The following is a 23,849-nucleotide window of genomic DNA, read 5'->3' as shown; positions in this document are numbered from 1 at the left end:
TAATAAAACCTGCAGTTTTGCTTCCCTCCCACATTGCCTCTTCTCAGTTTCTGGCACCTACACACAGAGGCAGAGGATTGCCCCAAAGTCAGAAGAACAGAGTTTTTCCCTTCCTACTTGACACAGGTATAAGTAGTTGTATGCGCTAAAGTGGTGGAGATGCAGGTCCTGCCCAGACCAGACCAAGCTGGAGTCACCCAATGCTCACTGCAGAAAGAGAATGCTGCTCACCATGGGTAACACCTGTGGAATGGTGACCCAGCTGGTGGAATGGTGACCCAGCTGGTGGAATGGTGACCCAGCTGACAGGAAGCCTCCCATGATCAGAGGAGAAAAGGAAATAGGTAACACAATACACAGCTGACTTCTCATTGTACAGATGTGACTGAATTTCAGTCTGGAAGAACCATGCACTGTACTTGTACCTATACTCACTGGCCAGCTGACTATATTCTTCCTGCCCCTAATGTGAAACAGTCATTTACTCTATGGCATGATAATATCTTTGGTAACTGAAAATCACTAGGAATACCCATGTGTAGAAATTTTTGGTTTTGACATTACACATATAACTTCTGACTCACATGTGGACTAAGCCAGCGAGCAAATAGCAAATTAACTGTGTATATCTGACTGAATTAGTCATGAGGCAAAATGCTCTTTTTATATGGGCTTGGGTCAGAATGTCAGCCATAATTAAACACAAAGCTAAAGAACAGGCCCTATAAAGACGGGAACCAAAAGCATTTTGTTCAGCAAGCAAGGTTCAGCAGTACTCAGGAAAACAGCTTGCTCAGTCTAGCTGTCCCCACACCACTAAGCACCATGATTTTCCCCTTCAGATTTCAGCGAGATTTCAAAAAAAAAATTAGAGCTTTAGTTTGGGACTATAAAAATATGTCCACATGTCCATAAATCTGTTTCTCACATTAACTTTTAAAAACTGCTTTACTACTTCTGGGGTTTTTTTGCAACTGCCATTTCTTGACTGTAGTTTGCTAAGGCAGGTCATGTTTCTGCCATAACACCTCTGCAACATTTAGTCTTGTCCTTGCATCATATACCACTTTTCCTTACTCCTTCTGCCACCACAGCTGTAATCATCAGCAAATCCACCCTAAGAGCTAACTCTTGTCCTTCCTGTCCCCAGCCTCGCAGCAAGCAGGAGGAGACATCATCACCAAGCCTGCCATCTGCTAGCTACCATGGAGCAGCATGCTGCTGCTGTCAGAGCTGCCACAGAGCTAAGACAGAGTGTTGCTGTCTGCTCAGGTAAATGCCTGAGGTGGGAGAGCTGCTGCCAAAAACCCAAAACAGGATGGGGGAAGGGACCCTTAAAAGCTCCCAGGGAAAAGAGCACTTGATCAGCACCAGTGGCCACTCTGGTTCATGAGCACAGCTACATGGAAAGTGTCTGAGCAGCAGGTTCCCATTTCCTCCAAGAAAATGGTGAGGGACTCTGGTGTATGGTCCCTGCATCACCCACTTAGACTGCAGTGAACAGGTTTATGTCTCTGTTACACTCAGCAACAGCATCTTAGACCTCAGTGAAATAAAGGAATCTCAAAACTGATATGTGGCAGAAAAGTAATTTCTTTTAGCTGAATGGCTATGAGGTTTCTTTTAATTGTCCTTTTTTTTTTTCCTATTTGCAGCAGTGTCAGACTCCATATGGATTTCAAACAGAAAAGTCCCAAATATCTGCAGCCTGGTCCAAAAGTGAACTGCATGCTTGTTGCAGATGATTCCCCCTTTCCCCTACACCACAGCACATTCCCAGCCTTGCCAATTCCTCCCCTTTTGCAAGAGGCAGGGTGGGAGCAAACTATTCAATTCCCTGGCTGGTTCAACCTCCTTCTCTTTTTACACTATGGCACATATTTGTGCAGCATGCAACAACCAAATGAGGACATCTTTTCCGAGGGGTATTTCCTAATGGCACTTGGAGAAAGATTTGTCAGTAACGTTACATGAATTGCGAATAAAAGCCTCCTTAACACACTTCCATGACTTTATTTTCCCCTGGTTTTCTCTTTTTTATACCTCTTTCAGCCTGTATTTTCTTTGACTGAAAGCACTGAAAAATTGTTAAGCAAAGAGTGCTTCTGTCTCCTCATTCTCTCCAATATGTTTATTTCTGCTCTGTTAAGTGCCTTGGATCAGATCCTTGCCCCTGGCACTATTCCTCCACCCTTGACTTTTGTCTACAATAGTGAATCTGGCAAGTTTCTTGCTCCTCACAGGCTGGCTACTGTGTGCAGGGCTCCTGCTTTCCATGGGTCAAGACTTTAGGCATCTTGAGACTAGCACTGGCCTCTCCACTTGGCTCCAATATTTCTTTTTCAGCCTCCTCACAAAAACAAACCAGGGCTTAATAGTTAGTTCTCAATACAGTGCTCCCTTGTTTATTTTCTTCACATGTCTATTCTTTCTTTCCATTCCTGGCCACAAAGAGGAGAAAGCTGGAAGAATAACACTTTTGTCAATTTACTACCAATTTTGAGCTGTGAAAGCTGCCATAGTAAAAAGGTAGAGGGAGTGAGGGAGGACATCTACAAGGAGCAGATTAGGCCATCAACCAGTCTGTTGCTGAACCTTCTGCAATACCTGGGTGTAAATATCCCCAGAAATACAGCTACTATTCCATGGTCCTCTCCCTAGCTGTAAGCAGTCTTCTCTAAGATTTCTCTAAATTTCAGTTCCTCTTGTGCAAAACCCTAAGTGGAGCACAGGGGCTGCATGCTGGCATCCTGTACAAGGGTGAGATCTGAAGGATGAATTAGTCCAGCAAAACTGCAAAATTGCAGGCAGGAGATTATAATCCACAGTATAGAGTGATCATGCCTACCCTTTATATCCTACAGTACTAAGTACAAAATTTAGAGGAAGTAACTTTTCAGTTTTCCTAGAATATTTTGAGAAAACCTTTTTTTTCTTGAAATTTTTTTGGAGGAAATTAAAATAAAGGGTACTTGGTTTTAGCTTGACTCTCTGGTTTCATTTGCCTAAAAATGTCACATTTTGTTTGTGGGTGCATTCATTTTCTTTTACTCCCTTCAAAGGTGCAGATGAATTGTGTAAAGTATAAACAAGAGACACAGGAACTCTCCCTGTAAAAATGTAGACATTTATCTAAGTTTTTGAATATTCCTCATTCCTTCTCAGATAACAAAAGGAAAATAATTGAGGTCACTGCCTTTTTGCTACCCGTTTGCTAATCTCAGGATTCCCCCTTCTTTGCGTGAAGCTGGAATCACAACATCTCCCTTTGCCCATAAAAGCCAGTGTGGCAGCCCAGGCACCTGCAGAGTGATTCTCCTCTCAGAGGCTCACACCTGTCTTGAGCAGCAATGCTTCCCTCCCTACTGATCACTGAGGAAACAGGGTTAAATCATTTGGATTTAACACCTGAGCTTTAATGGTTAAATTTAGATAAGATAAATTTCCCCTTGCTTCTCTGCAATCTTATTATTTTTTCTTTTTTGTTAAAGACTTGATGTTTCTAGAATCTGGGCACATACCTTCACAAAGTCACGATTACAGTCAAATCCATCTTCTACATCAAAGGCTGTGAAGCTGTAGTTGAGAGTGTTCCCCTTGGTGGCCTGGATAGTCCAGCTGCAGTGCTCATTTAATGGGTAATTATTTGGATAATTTAAGCTTTCCAATATGCCATGGCTACGATTAACAGTCAGCACTTCATGGCAAACTGTAAAATAAAAAATTATTATAAATCATTTTTGTCCAGTGTTATTAATCTAGTATCTCAAAAATTACTAGTTGAAGTTACTGATAGCCTTACAAAGTGAGAAATATTTTCTTCAGATTAGAGAAGCCATGCAGAAAGAGAATGGTGACCTCTTGAAGAACATATTCTGTATATTTCAACCAAAACTCCAGCTATTCAAACTTGCATCTATCAGCACTATTTTGGCCTTCTTTTCTGACACTTGCATACCCATCACTATATATTTTTGAACATACGTATTTTTGGGCAGTCTTCTTTAAGTCTAAATACATGGGTATTCATGAAACAATTTTTTTTTTAAAACTAATTGTAGAAATGTACCCTGTCATTTGAAACAATTTGGGGAGGTGCTCAACAAATATTGACAAATAGATAAAAGTGATTTATTTCTGCTAATTAGGAAAAATTATGATCACTGGCTAAAACAACTAATGGAAAGTACACTCCTATTATTGGGCTTTCTAGCCCCAGGAAGAGAATGTGATAATGAAATTGTTTTAAAAGGAGCCATAATTTTCCTTGTGAGACATTCAATAGCATCCTAGCATAAGAACTGGACACTCACCTGGAATAATAAGAGCTTTCCTTGAAATGCAGAGAAAATAAATAAACTAAACTAGATAAAGAACAAAATTACAATTATGGCATTAGGTCAGTGAGTCTCATTTTCCTGTATCCACCTTTACCTAAAGACAAAACATATCAGTGTGGACGATCCCTTGTCTGGAGAGAGCAAACAATGTGTACTGGGAGCAGAGCAGAGTAATTAATGCCCAGGGGAGTGGGCAGGAGGCAGGAGCAGACCAGGCTGGTCGGTTTGTGCAGCAAATCTGCAGAGTTTGAACAGCAGAAATAGCTGAGATTCACTTGCATGACTGCTCCATTGTCTGTCACCACAGGCAGTACACCCACCTCCTGCACAGTTTTTTTATTCTAGCCAAAGGATTTAAAGGTCTGTGTTTTCAGTATTTCAAAATGCTTGGGATACAGCTGCAGGTCAGGGTCAGGTGGAGTGGAGCTTGCCTGCAAAGTTACTCTGAAGCATTTGAGTTTTTGAAAGGCAGGACAAAGAGCACAAAATGGGCTTTGAAGAATGCAAGACAGGTAAAATCTGCTACCCCCTGCCAAAGGGATTTTATTAGAAACATATCAGGCACAGAGGTGCCTTTGAATGGTAACTTGATACCATGTTTTCCTTTGCAACATTTTCCAATTAATCATTACATTTCTTTCATGTACATGTAAATGTATCTGGTGGCTAAGCATCCTTATTTTACAACATACTGCCTAGATAATTTTAGCTTTTGGGCAAGCCATTAAAAGCTTTCTCTGATGAATCTTCAGGAATTAAATATGAATGTAAATCACATTATCTGATAGCTCAGGTTCTACATCTGAGTGCTTTGAAAGTGCTCTTTCTGTTTAATTAATGAAAGGCGGGGGAACCTTTGCTAATATATCCTCTTGACATTGCAGTCTGAAAAGTACATGGTAGTGAGATCTGTAAGGAATGAGGGAGCCAAGGCTTCCTCCCTCTCCTGATTACTGCATGTGTCATGTGTGGATGAATAGCTCTGGTTTATTGTCCAACCCCAGGACAACTTCACATCTATAAACCTGCAACAATCCTTGCCACTTGGGCATGTCATATTTAGAGGACACAAAGATGCTTGCAAATCACTTTGTATGTTATGAAATGGCATAATTTCCAACGTGCATTTAACTGTTAAAAATATAAAGTGTATAAAGAGAAAATTAAACACCAGGACTCAGATTATGACTGGGAATAAAATAACTTTGTCATATGTCTTCTTGTATTTTTCTCCAAATGCTATTATTCTGATATTTCTGGGATAGTACTATTTTACAAAAACATGTTTGCAAGAAAAGCATTACCCTTACCAAAAGATATTACAAATAAGCTTTTTAAAATGTTCCTGATAGGCTAAATTATCCCAAGCACCCACAATGAGGCAGTCTGGCTGACAGAAACTCAATTATCCTTTGTCATCCTTCCTCAAAAGCAGCTCTAAGATCAGATAATCTTGCTGTATCTGCCTTCTCTTTTAAAAATTCAGGAGCCTGAAGGAGCAGAAGAGCAAGAACTGACAAATCTACCCTATTATGGACTTCCAGCATTTGTTATTCTGAGTAAATCTGGAGCGGCATATGCCACTGGTGCAGGTAACACAAATAAAGCCACCTTACTAGCTTTCTCCTGAGGAGGAGAGAATCTCCTTCACAGGTAGATGGGCAGATAATTTTTAGGTCTTTATGTTCTGTAACTGTACCAGAACAGAAAATCTGGGTTGTTGGTATGCTCTATAGATTTTACTGTGCTGATAAATATGTAAGATCATGGGCGGCAAGCAGCTTCACAGACAACATGAGCTGTAGAAACATCTCCTCTTCCTTCACTTACCCTGTTTGTATTTGGCTAAGAAACCTCCACCTTGCAGACTGCTGTCTGTCCTTAGTTTTATGTACACGTTGTCTCCACTGGAATGGATGGTTTGTGGTATCTGATCCCCACAAAATTTACCTAGTGGTTTAGCACTGCTGCTGTTGCCATCATATAGCTAAAAAAAATCAAACCAAAAACAAAAAAGATAAATGAAAAGATAATAAAGCTGATGACATTACAAGTCTGATTAATTTGCCCCTGACAAATGTCTGCTTAGGGACATGTTACTGGGTATACAAGAGGTTAAATTCCATTTCTGCTTGGAGGAAGCCTGGCAGGCATTTCAGAAACAAGCAAAAACAGGAAGCCAGTAACTGAATACTAGTGAGTTTTTAGGGGCTTAGTCACCAAGAGGGGAACACAGCACTCCATTTCAATTTAATTTGAAATATTCAAATAGTTTATGGAACAATTCAGATATTAAATTTGGTATTAACAATATGGTTATTGGCAGCACTGTGCTTTGTTCCCCATAATTTACTAAGAAATCATGCTAAGGCCTTGGTTCAAAACACAGAAAATTTAAAAGATACAGACAGATTTTTATCTATCAAATTCTTTCTATCTAGACATAAATGCTTTTCTTACCAGCAGCTACACAGGCACTGCTGCCTTGCCTCTCATGGCTCCGTGAGATGAAGGGAGCACATCAACATGGAGCTTTCCTATTCTGAGTCTGGTCACTTGGGACCATTTGAAAGCCAGGGCCCTGTGTTTTTCCTGCCTTTGTACTCAGCACCCTCATCTGCCTCCTGTGGGGCAGTGTCCCAGGGCACCTACCGCGAGGTAATCAAAGTTGCACTTCTGGTGATGCTCCAGGTGGAACTGCTCAAACTGGATTTCAAACGGGCTTCCTTGGCTTCCTTTGAGCAGCCAGTAGCACTCTGAATTGTGGTAATATGGCATAGGGTAGTTGGGAGACATGAGGATGCCAGAAGATGCTGTGAAAGTCCCACCACAACCTAAAAATAGCAGAGAAAGCAAAGCAACATTTAACAACTAGAAGAGAGGAAAATTAAACCTGGAGTGTGTGATTCTCACTTGTGACCTCCTTCACATGCCCTGAACCTCTTCAGTAATGCCTCAAAAATCTGCATCCAGCCATCAATGTTGTAAGCAGAAGACAGCCCATAGCTAATAGAAGTATTGACTATCTAACTTGAAGAGTGCTTCTGATGGAGAAGTATTAGAAACTAGAAACCTCTTCCTAATATTCTTAATTACTGCTTTCCTAAACATAAGAGAAAATTGAAGCTACTTTATATCTAGGGAATAGTATGCTCTTTTCTGTGGTAAAAAAGAAAGCCCAAGGATCAAGAAATATCTTTGTTCTTAACAACATGCATATATGTCACTATATAATTAGCAGACAGACTTTAGAATATTGGAAGCAGAAAAATTGAAGGGGAAAAGGTGAGAAATTAATTACAAAGAAAAGATCAAAAATAAGATGTGTAAAATAATTCTATACTTGATGCTGTCATTTTACCTGCTGAGGTACCGTCCCACTCTGCTGAAAATCCCCTTCTTGTGCCAAATATGTCGCTTACAAACTTTATCCACAGCTTGTTACCATGAGAGATTATAACAGGAGGCAGGTCAGTACCACAGAATTTTCCAAGAAGAGGAGAAGTTTCATAGCCTCCATCTCTAGAATGGTAAAGAAGAAAAACCTTTGGTCAAAGAGATACCATGAGAAATGCCAGCAAATCAAAAATCTTGTGATTCTTTCAGGCATGGGAAAGACTAATCCTGGCTCTTCATCTTCAACAGAAATACTGCTACCAAATACTGAGTCTTGCTGCTTGCAGTAATAAGCCCTACCAGAACCACCTCCTTGCTGGGCACGTCACTCTCTCATCTCAGCAGCCTGAGTGTGTCAACACAATGGCAAGCCTGAGCAGTGTCTCAGGTAGACTATATTCTCTGTATTCTACAGGTTGACAATCATTGGGGCAACCAAAGGTAATCTTTAAATTTGAAGTAGTAATTTTCTCACTCCTCACTCTTTAGCCTGATGCAAACCTAGATGAGCTTATTTTAAAAAACATGTTTATTTGCCTCCATACAAACGGGAATTAATTTCTGAGGTAATTTCATGATGTGATGCATGTTCTGAAATATTTTCTTAGTCTTCAGAACTGGTTCTAAAACCACTTCTTTTCCTGAATTTAAATTAAGTAATATTTCCAGTAACATTTTATTCATACTGTAATCAGGATTCACAGCTAATGTTCTGGTTTGCCTCCTGCACATGCCTTATGGGAATAAAAAAACAGGGTGACAACCTGCTTATCAATTGCTTCCTGGCCTTTTCTTTAAGAACTTTCATACTACAATCAACCTACAGGTCAGTAGGACAATGACAGATAATTTATACCTATATATGGTTGTGATCTTCCTATGATGCTTTTTAAGTGGACAGTAAGACATTCAATTGCATATTCACAGGTTTACAGCTGCTTTTGAGAAAAATTTCTACTTTTTGCCACTCTGTTTTCTTGTCATAGTCCTAGCTGAAACTGCTTGCTCCTGTCTCATGTTACTGGCAGTTGGAGAAATGTGCCAGAACAGTTGCAACTCATTACACTTGCACCCCACTTGCATCTTGGCCTCTGCAGCTGTGGTCAGATCAACAATTTTCTTAGTTGACTGAATGCAGTTTATCAGAGGACACCTCAGGAAAAGAAATGAGAGTGGCACTTCACCTAAGACTTGTGCAGCTACCACATTTAACAGTATCAGGTTTGAAGAGGCATTCTAAAAATCCAGTTACGGCAGTGCAAAGAGCTGAGTTGCACTTAGAATGTTCTGCCCATATCTTAGAACTTGTTTAACGCTGCTGAACTCTTCACAGTGAAAAATAAGTTGGATTTATGCTATAAATAAATGTTTTCAGTTCCTAAGGTGAAAAAGTGAAAAAAAAAATCACTTTTGGGTCATCAAATTAAAGTGTAATTGTTAAAATAAAGTTAGATTGCATTTAATCTCAGATTGTTTTTCTAAAAAGAAAAAAAGTGAAATGCTTTGCTTAGAAAATATTGAGAAAGCTTTTCAGGTTTTCATAACTTTCTCTGGTTGGTATGCACAGCTGAAAAAACCCAGCTAATTCAGGTGGAATTCAGAATCTCAATACTTCAACTTCAGCAAGCAGATTTTTGTTTGGTTTTCAAAAGAGGATACTATTTACCAAGGAACAACCCATACAGAATATCTGGTGTAACGTTCAGGATGGGCTTTATCATGGTGCTCAGTGAGGTAACGGAAACTCTTAGCATGCTCAGACTGAAAAAACACACTGCATTCCTCAGATATGGTTCACCAGAGAGCTGGCTCACGAGGACAGGAATGGGTGCACCAACACTGCAAATTGCAAATCCATCTGCAGCCACAAAGCAGAAAGGATATGCACTTGGTGCTGCTGAACTGTGAGCAGGTAACCTTCCTGCAAATATTCCTTTCTTCTACTTGTCCCTGTCCTGCAAAATTTCCTAGAAATCACTAGGTTAGTATCCTAAGTTTAATGGTGATGCCAGTATAGAAAAATATAGCAGATTATTTATATGCTCTTCTTGTTACCTCCTAGAGTAGCTACTATCTAAAGACTATAAACATAAAACAGAATATAGGATATAGAATAGTTTGGGTTGGAAGGGGCATTAAGGGTCATCTATGCCACCCAGCTCTGAAAGAAACAGGGACATCTTCAAATATATGAGGTTTCTCAGAGCCTCGTCCAGCCTGACTTTGAACATTTCCAAGGATAGAGCATTAGCTACTTCTGTGGGCAACCTGTTCCAGTGCCTTACTACCCTCATTGTAAAAAGTTTCTTCTGAATAATCCAAACTCTCTCAGCTTGTCATCATATGAGAGTGCTCCAGCCTCTGGTTGTCCTCATGGTCCTCCTCTGAACTTGCTCCAAGGTCCATGTCCTTATGCTGGTGGCCCCAGAGCAGGATGCAGCATTCCAGGTGGGGTTTCTCTCACCAGGGCAGAGCAGAGGGGCAGAATCACCTCCCTTGGCCTGCTGCCCATGCTGCTTCTGATGCAGCCTAGGATACAGTTGGCTTTCTGGGCTGCAAGGACACATTGCCAGATCCTTTCTGATTTTTCATCCACCAGCAACCCCAAGTACTTCTCCCCTGGGCTGCTCTTGATCTGTTCACTCCCCAGCCTGTACTGATACTGAGAGTTGCTCCCAGCCAGGAGCAGGACCTTGTACTTGGCCTTGTTGAAGCTCATGAGGGTCACATGGGTCAACTGGTCAAGCTTATCCAGGTCCCTCTGGATGGCATTGTGTCCTTCAGGTGTGTCAGCTGCACCACTCAGCTTGATGTCACCTGCAAACTTGCTGAGGGTGCACTTGACCCCACTGTCTATGTCATTAATGAAGATATTAAATAACTCTGATCCCATAATAGACCTCTGAGAGATCGCTTGTCAGAGATCTCATATGCACACCAAGCCATTGACCACTACCCTCTGGATGTGACAATCCAATCAACTCCTCATCTTCCAAACCATCCACCCATCCAATCTATCTCTCTCCAATTTAGTGAGAAAAATGTTGTGGGAGACTGTCAAAAACTTTACAGAAATCTGCAGAGATTACATCTGTAGCTGCTCATTCATCCACTGATGCAGTCATTCCATCACACAAGACCACTGGGCTGGTCAAGAATACCCTTGGTGAAATCATGCTGGCACCTCCTTGTCTTCCATGTGCCTCAGCAGAGCTTCTAGGAGGATCTGTTCCATTATATTCCCAGGCACAGAGGTGAGGCCGACAGGTAACAGTACCCAGGGTCCTCTTTCCTACCCTTTTTAAGAAATGGTACAATGGTTTCTCCTTTTCCAGTCACCTGGAACTTCACCTAACTGCCGCAACTTCTCAAACACGGAAAATGTGTCACAAAACACAATGAAACTCCTTGTTTCTGCACTAAGGAAAACAACCCAAGTGCACTGCATGAGAACACAGTCCACACACTCCACTTGCTCTCAGAACTGGAATTTATCAAGTGGGAAAGCTGACAACAGAGCAGGATGAGAGCAGGAAAAGGTCGCCTTTAAAGCTCTCTGCTAAGTCCTTTTCCCACATTGACAGCAGGATGTACAGTTAAGAATAAAGATTCTGAACACACTCAAGTGGGCTTGGACAACACACAAACCAGTACTCAGGACAGGATAAATAATGAGCCTTGCCTGATTTCTACATAGTCCTCAGTGCAGCGGCTGTTGCCCTCGAGGGTGAAGTCGGTGAAGGTGAGCGCGATGCGCCTGTTGAGCCCCACTGCGATGGTGTAGGTGCACTCCGTGCGCACTGGGTAATCTCTGGGGTAGTTGGGAGATGTCAGCACACCAGTGTCAGCTGTGTAGTTGTGAGAGCAGACTTTAAAAAGAAAAGAAACAAAGATGAATTAATGCCATATGTCTGCTAAATTAACAGGAAATTTCTATTTTCAACAGGCAGAGGAGCAAACATCCTGTGTTCCTGTGCATTATAACTCTTCCTGAACACATCGCACTGCTGAATGTCAACAGTATAAACTAAAACCAGGATCCAGCTGTTTCAGGGAATTTCTTACATTTCAGTTGATTTGTTCAGTTTTTACCAGAATACTGTGTCTGTAATAAATAGGCAACATAAAGCAGTGTCCCCTTGCCTAGATGGCCTTGTCCTAAATCCCAAGTAAGCAGAGAATGGAAACTGAAAGGGATGTCTTGCTGAAAATGAAAGGTAGGATTCCTGAATTTCTGAAAAGCAGTGGTGATGGAAACTAAACACAATTTCTAGATCTGAGGAGAAGCTACATTGTTTTCAAGCATTCCCCATGGTCAAACCTGTTAGAGGGGATTGTATATCTAAATTTCTTTTCCATTTTCTGGGTTATAAATAACAATAAGTTAGAAAGCAGTATAATGCCTAGAATTTGAGGATACAAGAGTTTTACTTAAGGTCTTATATTTAAAGCAACTACTTTTTTGTTCTGAGCAATGTCTAAGCTGGGAAGAAGAAAATAGTGTGAACTAATGCTGAGGTAGAATCTAAGCAATAATGAAAAAGAAGCTCTTTTCAAAGCACAGACAAAGTCTAGGAATAAAAATAGTTGCTATAAAATAGTATGAAACTTTGGAAAGAAGAATTGCTGTCTATTAGTTGATCACAGTCAATGAGTAAAGTTTGTGCTATGGCTGCAAAAAGGGCAAGAAGAAATGTGAACTGTGCCAAGTGTTTTCAGGCAAAACAGAAAATGCTGATGGCACTGCACAAGGCAATGGTGTCATGTCACCTGGGAAAATGTGGATAACCATGGGCACTGAGGTTCTGAAACTCAAATGGGAACAAGTAAGACAGAGATTGTGGAGATAGCAGGAAATTAGTAGATTGGTGGGCAAGAGACACTAGAAGAGTTTAACTTGTTTGGCTTAGCAAGTGCAGATAAACATCAAGAAGCATGAAGAAAGGAAAAATAGAACACATTCTCAATGACTGGACAAATTCAGAAATTAAAAAATGTCCATGAGTACCGATACATAGAAATTAGGAGAAATTTTTATTAGGAAGTGAGTTTCTAGAGCAATGATCCAATCAGCGTAACAGATACAGAAAGGAGAAAACATTCCACTGGTTCTTAAGGTACAGTTTGATTCATTTAAGGGGAGGGGTACACATTATGAAGCTTTTAGCTAAAAAAAAAAAAAAAGGGTATAGGGATAAAAAAAGGAAAGGGGGAGTGACATAAAATTGTGGACTGGATCTGATGACCCTGGGGACTCATTCTGGTCCTCCATTTCCCCATTTCAGGTCCTACAGGTTGCAAATGTAAGAAATTAAATAGTTCCTACCAAAGAGGCAGGTTTAGACTAATTAGGCATAGAACTGAGAGAGCAAGCAAAATAATCATTTAAGCTGGTTGCCACAGATCTCTGAGGTCTGCTTTCTAGCACACCTGCAGTGTAGCAATGTCTATGCTTAACTCCTTAACTGCATAACAATTTAGGGGAAAGGGATGGAGCTACACTGCAGGCCGTTCATGTCTAAGGTAGGTCATTTCCATGTCTGTTCTCTAGCCATTCTAACTACTAAAACACTTTTGCTTTCAATGGTGAATTTTTAATGGTATTATTTTGCATTCTGAGTTGCCTAGAAGGCCTCTGTTGTAAACATTTTCTGTGGGATAAGTATTCCCAAAGCTAACTCCCAGACTCCTGTTCCTAATTCATCATGGGGAGAACAGAGAAACAGGAACAGAGAAACAGAAAAAGATCAATCATTTTCTGCCATTGGCTTGTGCTTTGGTATTGACAAATCAAAAAGGTGTCATGCACTAGTTTACCTAAAATCATTATCTATGAAAGTCTTTATTTAGAATTTTAGCCATTTATGTGTTCCATCACTGCTATGTTTTAATGTATGCATATAACAAACAGCTTAGTCCTGGTCACCATAAAAGCTTTGTGCTGCTTTGTAAATCCTTCTAATGGATTGTTGGCTGTGCTGCCAGCTCCCGTGGTCTTTTGTCATATGTAGGGCTTATCATCAAACCCCAGATCCTCAAGTCTTGTATTTTCTTGAGGATGCTGGGTTAGAAATCTGACGTAGAAATGTGACCCAAGTTTTCCTAACAGACCACTAGAGAAAAAGCAGTAAAAAATTAAAAAGAAAATGTGTGTATATTTATTAGGTTACTTATTTTTAACTAACTATTTCCTCCTGCTTTTGGAGGGATAGGAGTCTGACTTGTGTGTACTTGATGATTAGAGCTCTTGCAATACCGCCATTACTAACCCTCTCAGAGACTGAGACTACCAGCTTTCAACATGTAGAATATTAAAACTGGTGTACTAGATAAGAACCCTAACAGTAAAATTAGCACTACAGAAGCCAATTTTTTTTTATCAGCCCTTTTAATAATTTCCACAGAATTTTCCAGGTTCCCTCCCTCACCAAAGTTTTGATTCCTGGGAGGAACCCAGACAGAAACTTATATCCCAAGTGTGCTGTTCTAAACTGGATGCTCTGTACTGCTTTATATACCTAATAATCTTCTTTATGAGCTAAGGGGTAATAAATACAGAAGATGGAACAGTGACTGCCTTATAAATGTTAGACTTCTGGCTACAGTAAAATAAATCCAAGTATAGCTGGGATATGCTGGCTGCTATGAGGATTTAGAAAAGCATAGATGAACCCATGTTTTCTGACAGCCAGCTCTTTTCTGGTACCTGGATTAATTCATGGTGTTCTACTTTCAGCAGGAGAGCTGGAATTCCCCTTTAGCACTCACCTCACTAACATTTGGGGGTGTGCTTGGGCAATAACACCCTTCTGTGAAAACTCAGCAAAGTTAGTGGGAAAAGAAAGTACTTTGACTCCTTTGCCAAAGTTCAGAATGCAGTCTAATAGCATATGTGATTATTATATGTCTGGATAAAACCATGAATTCAGTTTAGTTGGAAGACAGTTATTACAGCTCATGAAAAACAGGAGGCAATTGCTGAGGACAATCACACATCTTGCTTTGCCCAGGGTATGAGGTTTTGAAAGCTATTCAATCTGCCTTCTGATTTTAGTACTGAATATGTTAGCTTTTCTGGAAAAAATGCCATAAATGGCAGTACTCCACTGTAATAGCCAACAGCAGAGAAAAATGCCTGCTTTTGTACTGCTCATTTGTGCAATCATGCATAATGTAGAAAATTGTATCCAGGTTTTTTCCCCTAAAGAGATACCAATCAGTTGCCACAATCCTAATTATTCAAAACTCAAGCAATAGTGCAGTAAGTAACATGGGATTTTTCTTCCAATCTCACTGTACCAAAGGAAAACTGAGATCCCTAAATATTCACTCTTTACGTAGTGCCATGCATGATCAGGAAAAAAAAGAAGAATCTATCACAAGAAGCACATGCCTCTCCACAGGCAACGTGAAAGCACATCTGCATTTCGGGGCCTTCTGTCCCTGCTGCTGGCAGGTGCAGGGAAGGGAGGAGTGGATTTTTACCTAGGAGGCACACAAAGGTTTTTTGTAACATGTTAGACCCAAACTCCCTCAGAATACTGGGTATGATGGTTCAAATAGAATCTCTGCCTTCTGCTGCTTGACACCTAAACACTGTGGAGCTGTGTGACATATTGTGGCTTTTGCAGGCAGACTAACACCCTGATCAAACACTGCCAAGTTACAGCAGCCTAAAAAAGTTGTCAGGGGCCAGCCAGCCAGCTGAGCCTTTTTCCTGAGACTTGGGGTGAGCTGAGCAGATGCCCAAGACGCATATAGGACATCAGCTTTATTTTCTGGCTTAGCTCAACCTCATTCAGCCATTCTCTGCACACACCTATTTGTCAGACATTGCTTTCCATTCTCATCATTGCTCATTCAGCTGAAGACCAGAGCCAGGCATCATACTCCTAACAATTACTGGGTTCAGTCAGGAAGAGGGGAATGAAGACCTCAACTTGTACTCAGCTATCAAGGGAGAAGACACACAAATCCATACTACACTTTCAGGAACACTTTTAAGTGCATGGATTCAGAGATGTTTTTCTCTTTCCTTATCCCTCTCAAATGCTGGCTTCTCCAAACAGTCATTGTAAGTAACATATAATCCACAATGAAGCAATTTAAAACCAGATTACATATCCTGATAAATACTATTCCCAATTCAGGATGATAATGAGGAAAATTATCTTTCACCAAAGCCAGAGAGAGACCAGGAATAAAAAGTTTATCAGGAAGGCAATCTGCTAAAAACCTTGTTATGGTTAACTTTTCCCAGCAGAAAGGCTGAAATGAAGCATCTCTAAAGAAATAAACAAATTTTAAAAACCCCAAACAAACAGAAAACCAACTAACAAACCAACCAACCACACTGCCAAAACGCCAATTCAAAGTAAAACAGATGAATTTCCACGTATTTGTGAAGAAGTTTGAGGGGGGGAAAAATAATAGCACTGACCTCACTACTAATCCTATGGGAAAATTGTGGCCTGCGTCTATCAAGACCCTGCACAAAAGTTCCAGGAAGGACTGAAGTCTTTCAAAGATTTTTTTATATTTTTACATGGGTTATTTGTGATGTGGTCAGCCAAAACTGGCAGAAGAAACACCTAAAATCTATCATAACACTTACATGGCTTTTGTGACATTCATCTATTTGGTAGTTGAGACCTGCACTCTTTGAAACAAATCAAAATATTACCTTCCATTCCATGTGACTTTCCCTTTTAAATGACAGAAGGATGGCAAAGAACTAAGAGTACCTCTGGTTGAAGTGAGTGATACCCATTTTTAAATGAGTATCATGAGGGCTTCTCTGACTGAAGGATTTCCATCTGTATTGCAGCTACATGAGCTATTCACAGCTCCTGGCTGGCACACTGCTAAAACAATTGTTTGCACTTTATGGGCCATGGCCATGGCTGCATCTTGTGGCATTCAATTTATTTTTTTTTTTACAGGAAATATAGCTTTGCCTTTTATTCTTTTCAGGCTACTTTTCAAGTATTTAATATATCACAGATAAGTCATGCTAACAAAAATATAATTTACCAAGATGCATGGAGAAGAAAATTAATTTAATTTTGCATTAAAAAAAAATCACTCCTACATATCCTTCTTTTCTTAACTCAAGTTTATTTGGCAGGGGGAGGAGGGACAATCTTGTCCATGTTTTCAATAGCTCATTCTCTCTGAAATAACTCCAGGCAAAAGACTATTGAAATGTGTAATATGAAACAGAACATTTTTGACAAGTTCTGATAGTGGCTATGCTCTAGCTGGCTAAGAAAACACAACTGAAAAATATGAAGAATTCTTATTGCACCAGAAACATTATTAGAACCATATTTTTTTAGCAGAAAAAAATCTAAATTAGCAGCAGATGTAAAGGAAAAAAATCATAGTTTTAGTATCTCTCAGACATTATTATGCTTAGCAATTTGCTACCTTAGTGTAACTGGATATACATGAGATGAAGATCAGACCTAAACATCTCACAGTGAGAAAACTAAACTTGATGTGTTTGCAGGGAAGTGAGGAGTTGCTTCTCACAGCAAAATCCACATACACACACGTGTTTGCCTTCTCTCAGGCCACAGAAATTTCAGAACACTTTATTCTTAATAAAAATGAATTTTAGCTCTCTGGTATTTAAGAAAACTTTATGGTACTGCTATACTTGTACTGGCCCAAAGAAAACAAATCTCTGTAAAAAAAAAACAAATCATAGTTTCAGCCTCTCTGTAAGTTTATTTACTCTCAGTTTCAGCAGCAATCTCCCACTTTGCCATATTTATACAAGCTGTAGTGGTTGAAATTAAAAAGCATTTATTCTAGTGATCGTTCCAAGAGTGAGAATAAATTGAGAGTTGGTGCAGATTGTCTGGAGAGTAGCAAAGATATTTGTGTTCATTTGTGTTCATGGGAAAAGAAAATCCTAGAAGTAATACAGAATTTGGATTAAGATATTACATAACACTAATTTCACATAAACATATTATATAGTTGTTAAAAGCATTGAAGAGACAGCAGATGTGCATTTTTAAGGCATTGTTTGAAAACATTCCAGGGACAGCATTGATGCAGTTGGAACTCCACATGACACTTATTGCATTGCTTTGGATGAAAGGTGAGAAAAGCCAATCACACAGTGGTGGTAAAGGAGGGGAATACAGGAGAGAGGAGCCAGAACTGTGAAACTGGACAGCATTGAAATGGCAGACACAGACATGGTTACAACAGAGACAGAAATACAGACTGATATTAAATAAAGAATACTTGATGGACTCTGAGAAAAGTTGCTATAAGAATATTTAGGATATTTAGGAAGGAATCAATCCACCCATGAAAGAGCAATCTGAGGTGAGTTAAAAAGGAAAAAATACCAGATTAAAAAGCAACAATGATATTTATAGAAGGTTTAGTTTACAGTTGCAAACAAAAGCTAAAAATTGACTTTATAAGGATGAGAATTTCCCAATTTCTCACTAGTAAGAATTTAGATTTTAAACTACAGAGTTTTCCTGGAAAGATTTTTAAAAGTAGAACTTGCTTTATTGCCTATTACTTTCTAAGAAATAGAAATGTCCTCCTTGCAATAGTTCTCATTAAATCTTAATTGTTTGTACTGGCTTTTGGTTTCAATGCCAGATAACTCAAATACAAATGAAAGCAGCTGAGAAAATGGTTTCTTTGGATTTGTAAATTATTTTGTAATGAATAGAACCACAGCAGCAAAATCTGTACTGGTCTTGCCTAAACACATGTTGAGAGCCAAAATAGCCAATTTTCCCAAGATGTCACCAAGAAAGCTGTTAGGAATTAGAAAATTTGCTGCCTTTAAACAGGTTGAATAAAGTCAGGAATTAGGAAAAATAAAGAAACTAAGAGCAAACAATGAACAGTAGTTTATGGCTGCATAGATGAATACTGTGAATTTCTGGTGTTCATCTAACAAATCCCTTGTAGTCTGCACTCACACACAGAAACCACATATAAACTGATTAGCGATGGATAACAAACATCCCAGCTACAAATACGTTCTCATTTTTACTTTTTTTTCCTTGTGCCACTCTGCCTCTTCTGTGGCTTAGTTCTGCCAGCCAGACCCTGTCCCTCTACCTTCCATAGCACTGAGTGCCTTGTGCAGTCATTTCTTGAACACATCCTGGGGTGGTGACTCCACACCTCCCTGGCCAGTCCTTTCCAATGTCTGACCACCCTTTCTGTGAAAAAATGCTTCCTAATGTCCAAAAGAGAAGAGAACTGAGAGAATGAGCAGCTATTCTTCCTTTACCTCACTGAAGTAAGTCTTGGCCCTTTAGAAAATACTTAAAGAAGGGATTTAATGCATGACAGGAGCCTTGAACTCTGGTGGAGACAGAAATGTTGCACTCTGTTGTAATGAAGAAAAATCTCTAGTGCTTTCAGGTTATTTTGGTGCTTTATCAAATTTCATTCTAATTGACCTTTCTCTACCCACCATCAATATTGAATCTTACAGAGACTAAATTAATTTTTTATAGCACCCAAGAGTTTCCCATTCAAGTCAGTTGTCCATGACTAAGTTTCCTAGATCACACATACTCAGTTCAGAATGCACAAAGAAAATTCAGAAAATACTTTTTCTAAATAATTCACGTAGTTCTGCTGTGTCAGCTCTCACTGACTTTTTAAAGAAAGCAACAATGCTGCTAACAGAAATTGCTTTCTGCTTTCCTAGGGAGTAAAAAAATCTTCTGAATAAAGCAGAATGAATAAGAAGGAGTAGAAGAGGCACCAGGAAGTCTTCTGGCAACACAGAAAATAATGTTTCTGTTTCTTGTAGTGGTTATTTATAGTGACAGCTGAAAACATTTAATTTGCATAATGAACAGACTGACATATTACCTTTGGATGCATCCAGGGAGATATAATTAGCTGAGAAGCCTTCAGATGCAATGCTGTGATCTGTCACAAAGGACAACGTCATCATATTGCCACCACTAGTGAGAGATGGTGGAATTGATCTTCCACAGTATCTGCAGCAAAAAGATAGCCCAAACTGAATGGCAGTACTTTGTAAAGCATCTGTATCACTGGAAGAGAATTCAGCTTTCCTGTGAAGTTTGAATAGTTACACACACACAATTCTCTCCTTTGGATGATACAGATCCCAGGCATATACCCTGTATCATGGGACTAAATAGCACACTACATGTTAAAAGGTACAAATCTGAAGTGTGGCAAAATCAGAGAAGAAACTCTGACTTACAAAAATGGTCAAATTCTTATTGAATTTATACTCTTCTGTACCTACAAAATACTCTGTTCTTTTGTAGGAGTCAGTGTGGCTGGCCAAACACTAAGATTGCAAAATGTTCTTCATTATGAGAGTCATTTGCTCCTTATTTTCCAAATACTGCCATCTCAGCCAACTGTTTTACAGTCTATAGTGGCAACTGGATACTGTTCCCAAGTAATTAAAATGTTATTGAATTCTAGGGCAAAAAGAAAACCTTCTGTATACACCAATTGGAGAAGTGAAATAAAAGAAAATATTCTTCCCTAAGATAAAATCATGTATCAGAAGAAAATGAAAACTAAATCACATAAAATGCAGGTTGTGGTCTAGTTTTTGCAGATATTCAAATGTACTGCCTTTTAAGTAATCTGTCTTTCACTTCTGCAAGTCTTAAATCCTGTCTTTTCTGGGCAAAGATATATAAATGCTTTCAATTTATTTTCCATACATCAAAATGTCAATGGAGCAGGACAAAGCTAGCTATTGAAACCTGTCCTTAAAAGAGCTATCCTTTAGACACAACTTAGTTTCTCTCAATGTATTATTTATTAAATGTACTTCTCATTGCATGGTCAAGTGGCAAGCTGCCTTTGCTATCCTAGCAGAGAAATTGCTGCTATTGTTTCTGTGATGAAAAGAAAATAATCTATACACAAAATTTAAGGAAGCAAATTGAATGTCAAGACCTACAGAGCAGTGCTCCCTCCACAGTAACACAGGTCTGTAGGCTAATGGACATATTTACCTTCCCAATTTTTGCAGAGTGCTGTTGTCATATATTTCAAGATAATCCTCTCTGCAGCTGTAATCAAATGCCAAGTTAAATGAAGTGAATGTCAGGCGGATAAAGTAGCCGGGCTGAACGTTGATAGTCCAGGTACAGTTGATCCCATGTGGGTACACATCTGGATAACCAGGACTTGTAATGGTTCCTGAAGATCCAGTGAGAGTCTCTCCACATACTGCAGAGATTTAAATGATATGGTTAAATGGAATCAGGTTAAATGATATGTTTATAAAAAAAAGTTAGACACTTATAAAATTGGTTACTTTTCTTTCTGAAATTTCATAGTCTTTCTTTCTTGATGCATACTACGTGGTAACTGATTCAGAACTTATCTCCTGTTACACCATCCTAAAATTTGATTGACAGTTGTTTTCCTATATTTATAGTTTATTTATATAGTTGTTTTCAGTTTGTAGGAAAATTTGGAAAGTCCCAACAGTCTACACAGAAACAGTAAAACAATCCTTACCTGTATCTAATGGCCAGTACTGAGCTCTGAAGCCAAGGTTGGTAAGTGAGGAAGCTCTGAATTTGATGTAGAGGTTGTTTCGTGTGGATTGCACTCTAGAGGGTACAGCTGTACCACAGTATTTCTCCAAAACAGGAGAGTCTGCGTTGTTGCCATCTCTGACCTGAAGAACAGTGCATTCAAAATATGCTATAGAAATTTTTTATTACATTCAAGTATTAACCATAAAGTAATTCATAAGAACTATAAAAAAGAGATCCTTAGGAAGTCAACCCTACCCTTTCTTCATGTGGTTTCCACTACAGGCACAGAGAATAAAACCTTATGCCTATCAGAGAAGCAGAGAAAAGATGAGATCTTACACCCTCAGCAGTAAATGGCACAAAAACTTCCAAACCATGCCTATCTGTTTAAAGAAACCTGATACTTGTCTTTGATTATCGAAACAGTCATAACATCTTTGGAGAGCCAAGAAAAGCTTTGGGATCCCATTATGAACCTGGAAAAGCTTTTGTGACTGCTGGAAGGAGTGCTCACCTGTCAAGAACTTCCACTTAGGTGGAGATGAGGATCAGAAGGCACTTGCAGGTACATATCTAATCAGAAGGCACTTGCAGGTACATATCTACATCCATAGTGCATGTGTGTGGCTCCTTACCTCGATGTAGTCCGAATCACAAGTGGTTGTATCTCGAATGTCAAAGTCAGTGAAGTTAAGAATCACTGCTTTGGGAGCTGGCTGGGAGATGATCCACTCACAGGTCTTTGGGTGAGGGGACATCCTGGGGTAATAAGGTGAATGGATTGTGCCTGTTCCAGACAAGGAGCCTCCACAGGCTGCCAAGAGACACCAAGAATCAGTACTTGTGATGAATGATCTCAAGGAATGTATCATAATGATGATGTATGATATGTATCGAGTAACACTATGAAATTAGAAGGAAACCAACTCTAAATTTTCTTATTACAGCAGCTACTACAGATCACACAACATATTTAAAAGAAAAAAATTAAAGTAAGCATATTTAAAAGAAAAAAATGCTACAGGTATAGCATAAACATGCTTGTACAGAAGACCAAATAGTGCCCATGAAAACTAATGGATTTGACTAATTTGTTTCACAGACAGATAGGCTCTTTGGTGGTTAAGAAATTTAAGACAAGCAAAATGATAAAAACATTTAGGCGGAATTGAAGTTATAACATCTCTGATATTTCAACATCAGGTGATAAATCATTAGTCCCATATTGCAGACTCGTTAATATTAGGATATTCTGTGTTGTAAGGGACCCACAAGGATTATCGAGTCCAGCTCTTAAATGAATGGCCTACATGAGGATCAAACCCACAACCTTGCTGTTTTAGCATCAGGCTCTAACCATCTGAGTTAATCTCAAAGTCAGAAGTAACAAAAGGTCTGTTTCGAAGCATGCTAGCAGTGCCTACAGCAAACTTACTGCAGACATCTTTTTAAATTAATAAATTGACTCTGTTCTGTTCTTTCTTTTGAAGTTTGTGTTTAAACTATTATATTAATACTATATCATGGAAATGACTGAAAGTGTCCAAATACAGGAAGTTCACAGTGCAAATGACCAGTTCCACTTACCAACTTGGTAAATAGCCCTGAAGCTAGATCTCTGCACAGAAGGATCAGACTTGAATTTGATCCAGAGAGCATTGCTGGTAGAAGTGATTGCAGACATGAGTGTATTATGACAGATTTTTCTAATGAGACGAGACATCTCACTGTCACCATCTCGAACCTAGTCATCAAAAAGAGGAAAATGTTAGATCATAAAATCACTGGGATCTGATATCCAGATAAAACTATCATCTACCAAGAGCTGCTACATAGCAAAAGTAGTAGCTGTTTTATGTATTTATGAGAGGGGCACAGAGCCATCACTGTAACTGGCACAAACACAGGACTTATGAGAACTCAAAGAACAATCAGATGATCAGCACAGAAGACACAAACACATGCTGCTTTCACAGGACATTAGGATTAAATGATCTTCTCTATGAACCACAGTTTTAGCACTATTTGGACCTATGGTTCCGAAAGTGACACCTTTAGGATGAAAAAGACAGGTAGGGTCCTCACCAGTGATAACTGTGAAATTTTTGCCAGCATTAAAATCCTCTGGGGAAAGAAAATGGTATTTTTTATTTTCTTGCTCAGGCTATGAAGTTTCCAGTGATTTTTGTATGGCACTTCTCCAGAACAAGCATCTGTATCCATACATTGATGCAGGCAGACAGCTCACTAACAGAAGATGCAAACTCCAAGTCCCTGACATCTTGTCACTCTTTTAGCTGAAGGGTTCAGTGTGTGATAATGGCAATGAGGCTACATCAGAGAATCCAGCTTTTACCTTCCACTGCCTTTCTACTGACCTCAATCAATTTGCTAATTAAATGAGAAATGTATCTTATATATTTTCCCTGCAGTTGATTATATATCCTGATTATCAAGGGGAGTTGACGGGAAAGACTTATTTGTACCTCAAGACTTCATACCCTGAATCCATATTCCATGAGTAAGAATAGCTACATCCAGGGATCCAGGCAGAGTCCTGGTATATCTC

At 39.3% G+C, this 23,849-nt stretch overlaps 1 protein-coding gene across 1 annotated transcript in view; it reads right to left on the bottom strand.

Moving 5' to 3' along the window:
- The window catches only part of CUBN (cubilin), a 143,100-nt gene that overhangs the window by 96,096 nt on the left and 23,155 nt on the right, over positions 1-23,849 (bottom strand). Inside the window, 10 exon segments of the mRNA XM_059475204.1 lie at positions 3,522-3,709; positions 6,171-6,327; positions 6,993-7,174; positions 7,702-7,862; positions 11,419-11,605; positions 19,608-19,738; positions 20,747-20,963; positions 21,258-21,420; positions 21,916-22,094; positions 22,868-23,024. Coding sequence (XP_059331187.1) covers positions 3,522-3,709; positions 6,171-6,327; positions 6,993-7,174; positions 7,702-7,862; positions 11,419-11,605; positions 19,608-19,738; positions 20,747-20,963; positions 21,258-21,420; positions 21,916-22,094; positions 22,868-23,024 — 1,722 coding nt within the window.

Source organism: Ammospiza nelsoni, chromosome 1, assembly GCF_027579445.1.
Source record: "Ammospiza nelsoni isolate bAmmNel1 chromosome 1, bAmmNel1.pri, whole genome shotgun sequence".
NCBI classification, from domain to species: domain Eukaryota; kingdom Metazoa; phylum Chordata; class Aves; order Passeriformes; family Passerellidae; genus Ammospiza; species Ammospiza nelsoni.
This window is presented reverse-complemented; position numbering and strand designations above follow the sequence as displayed.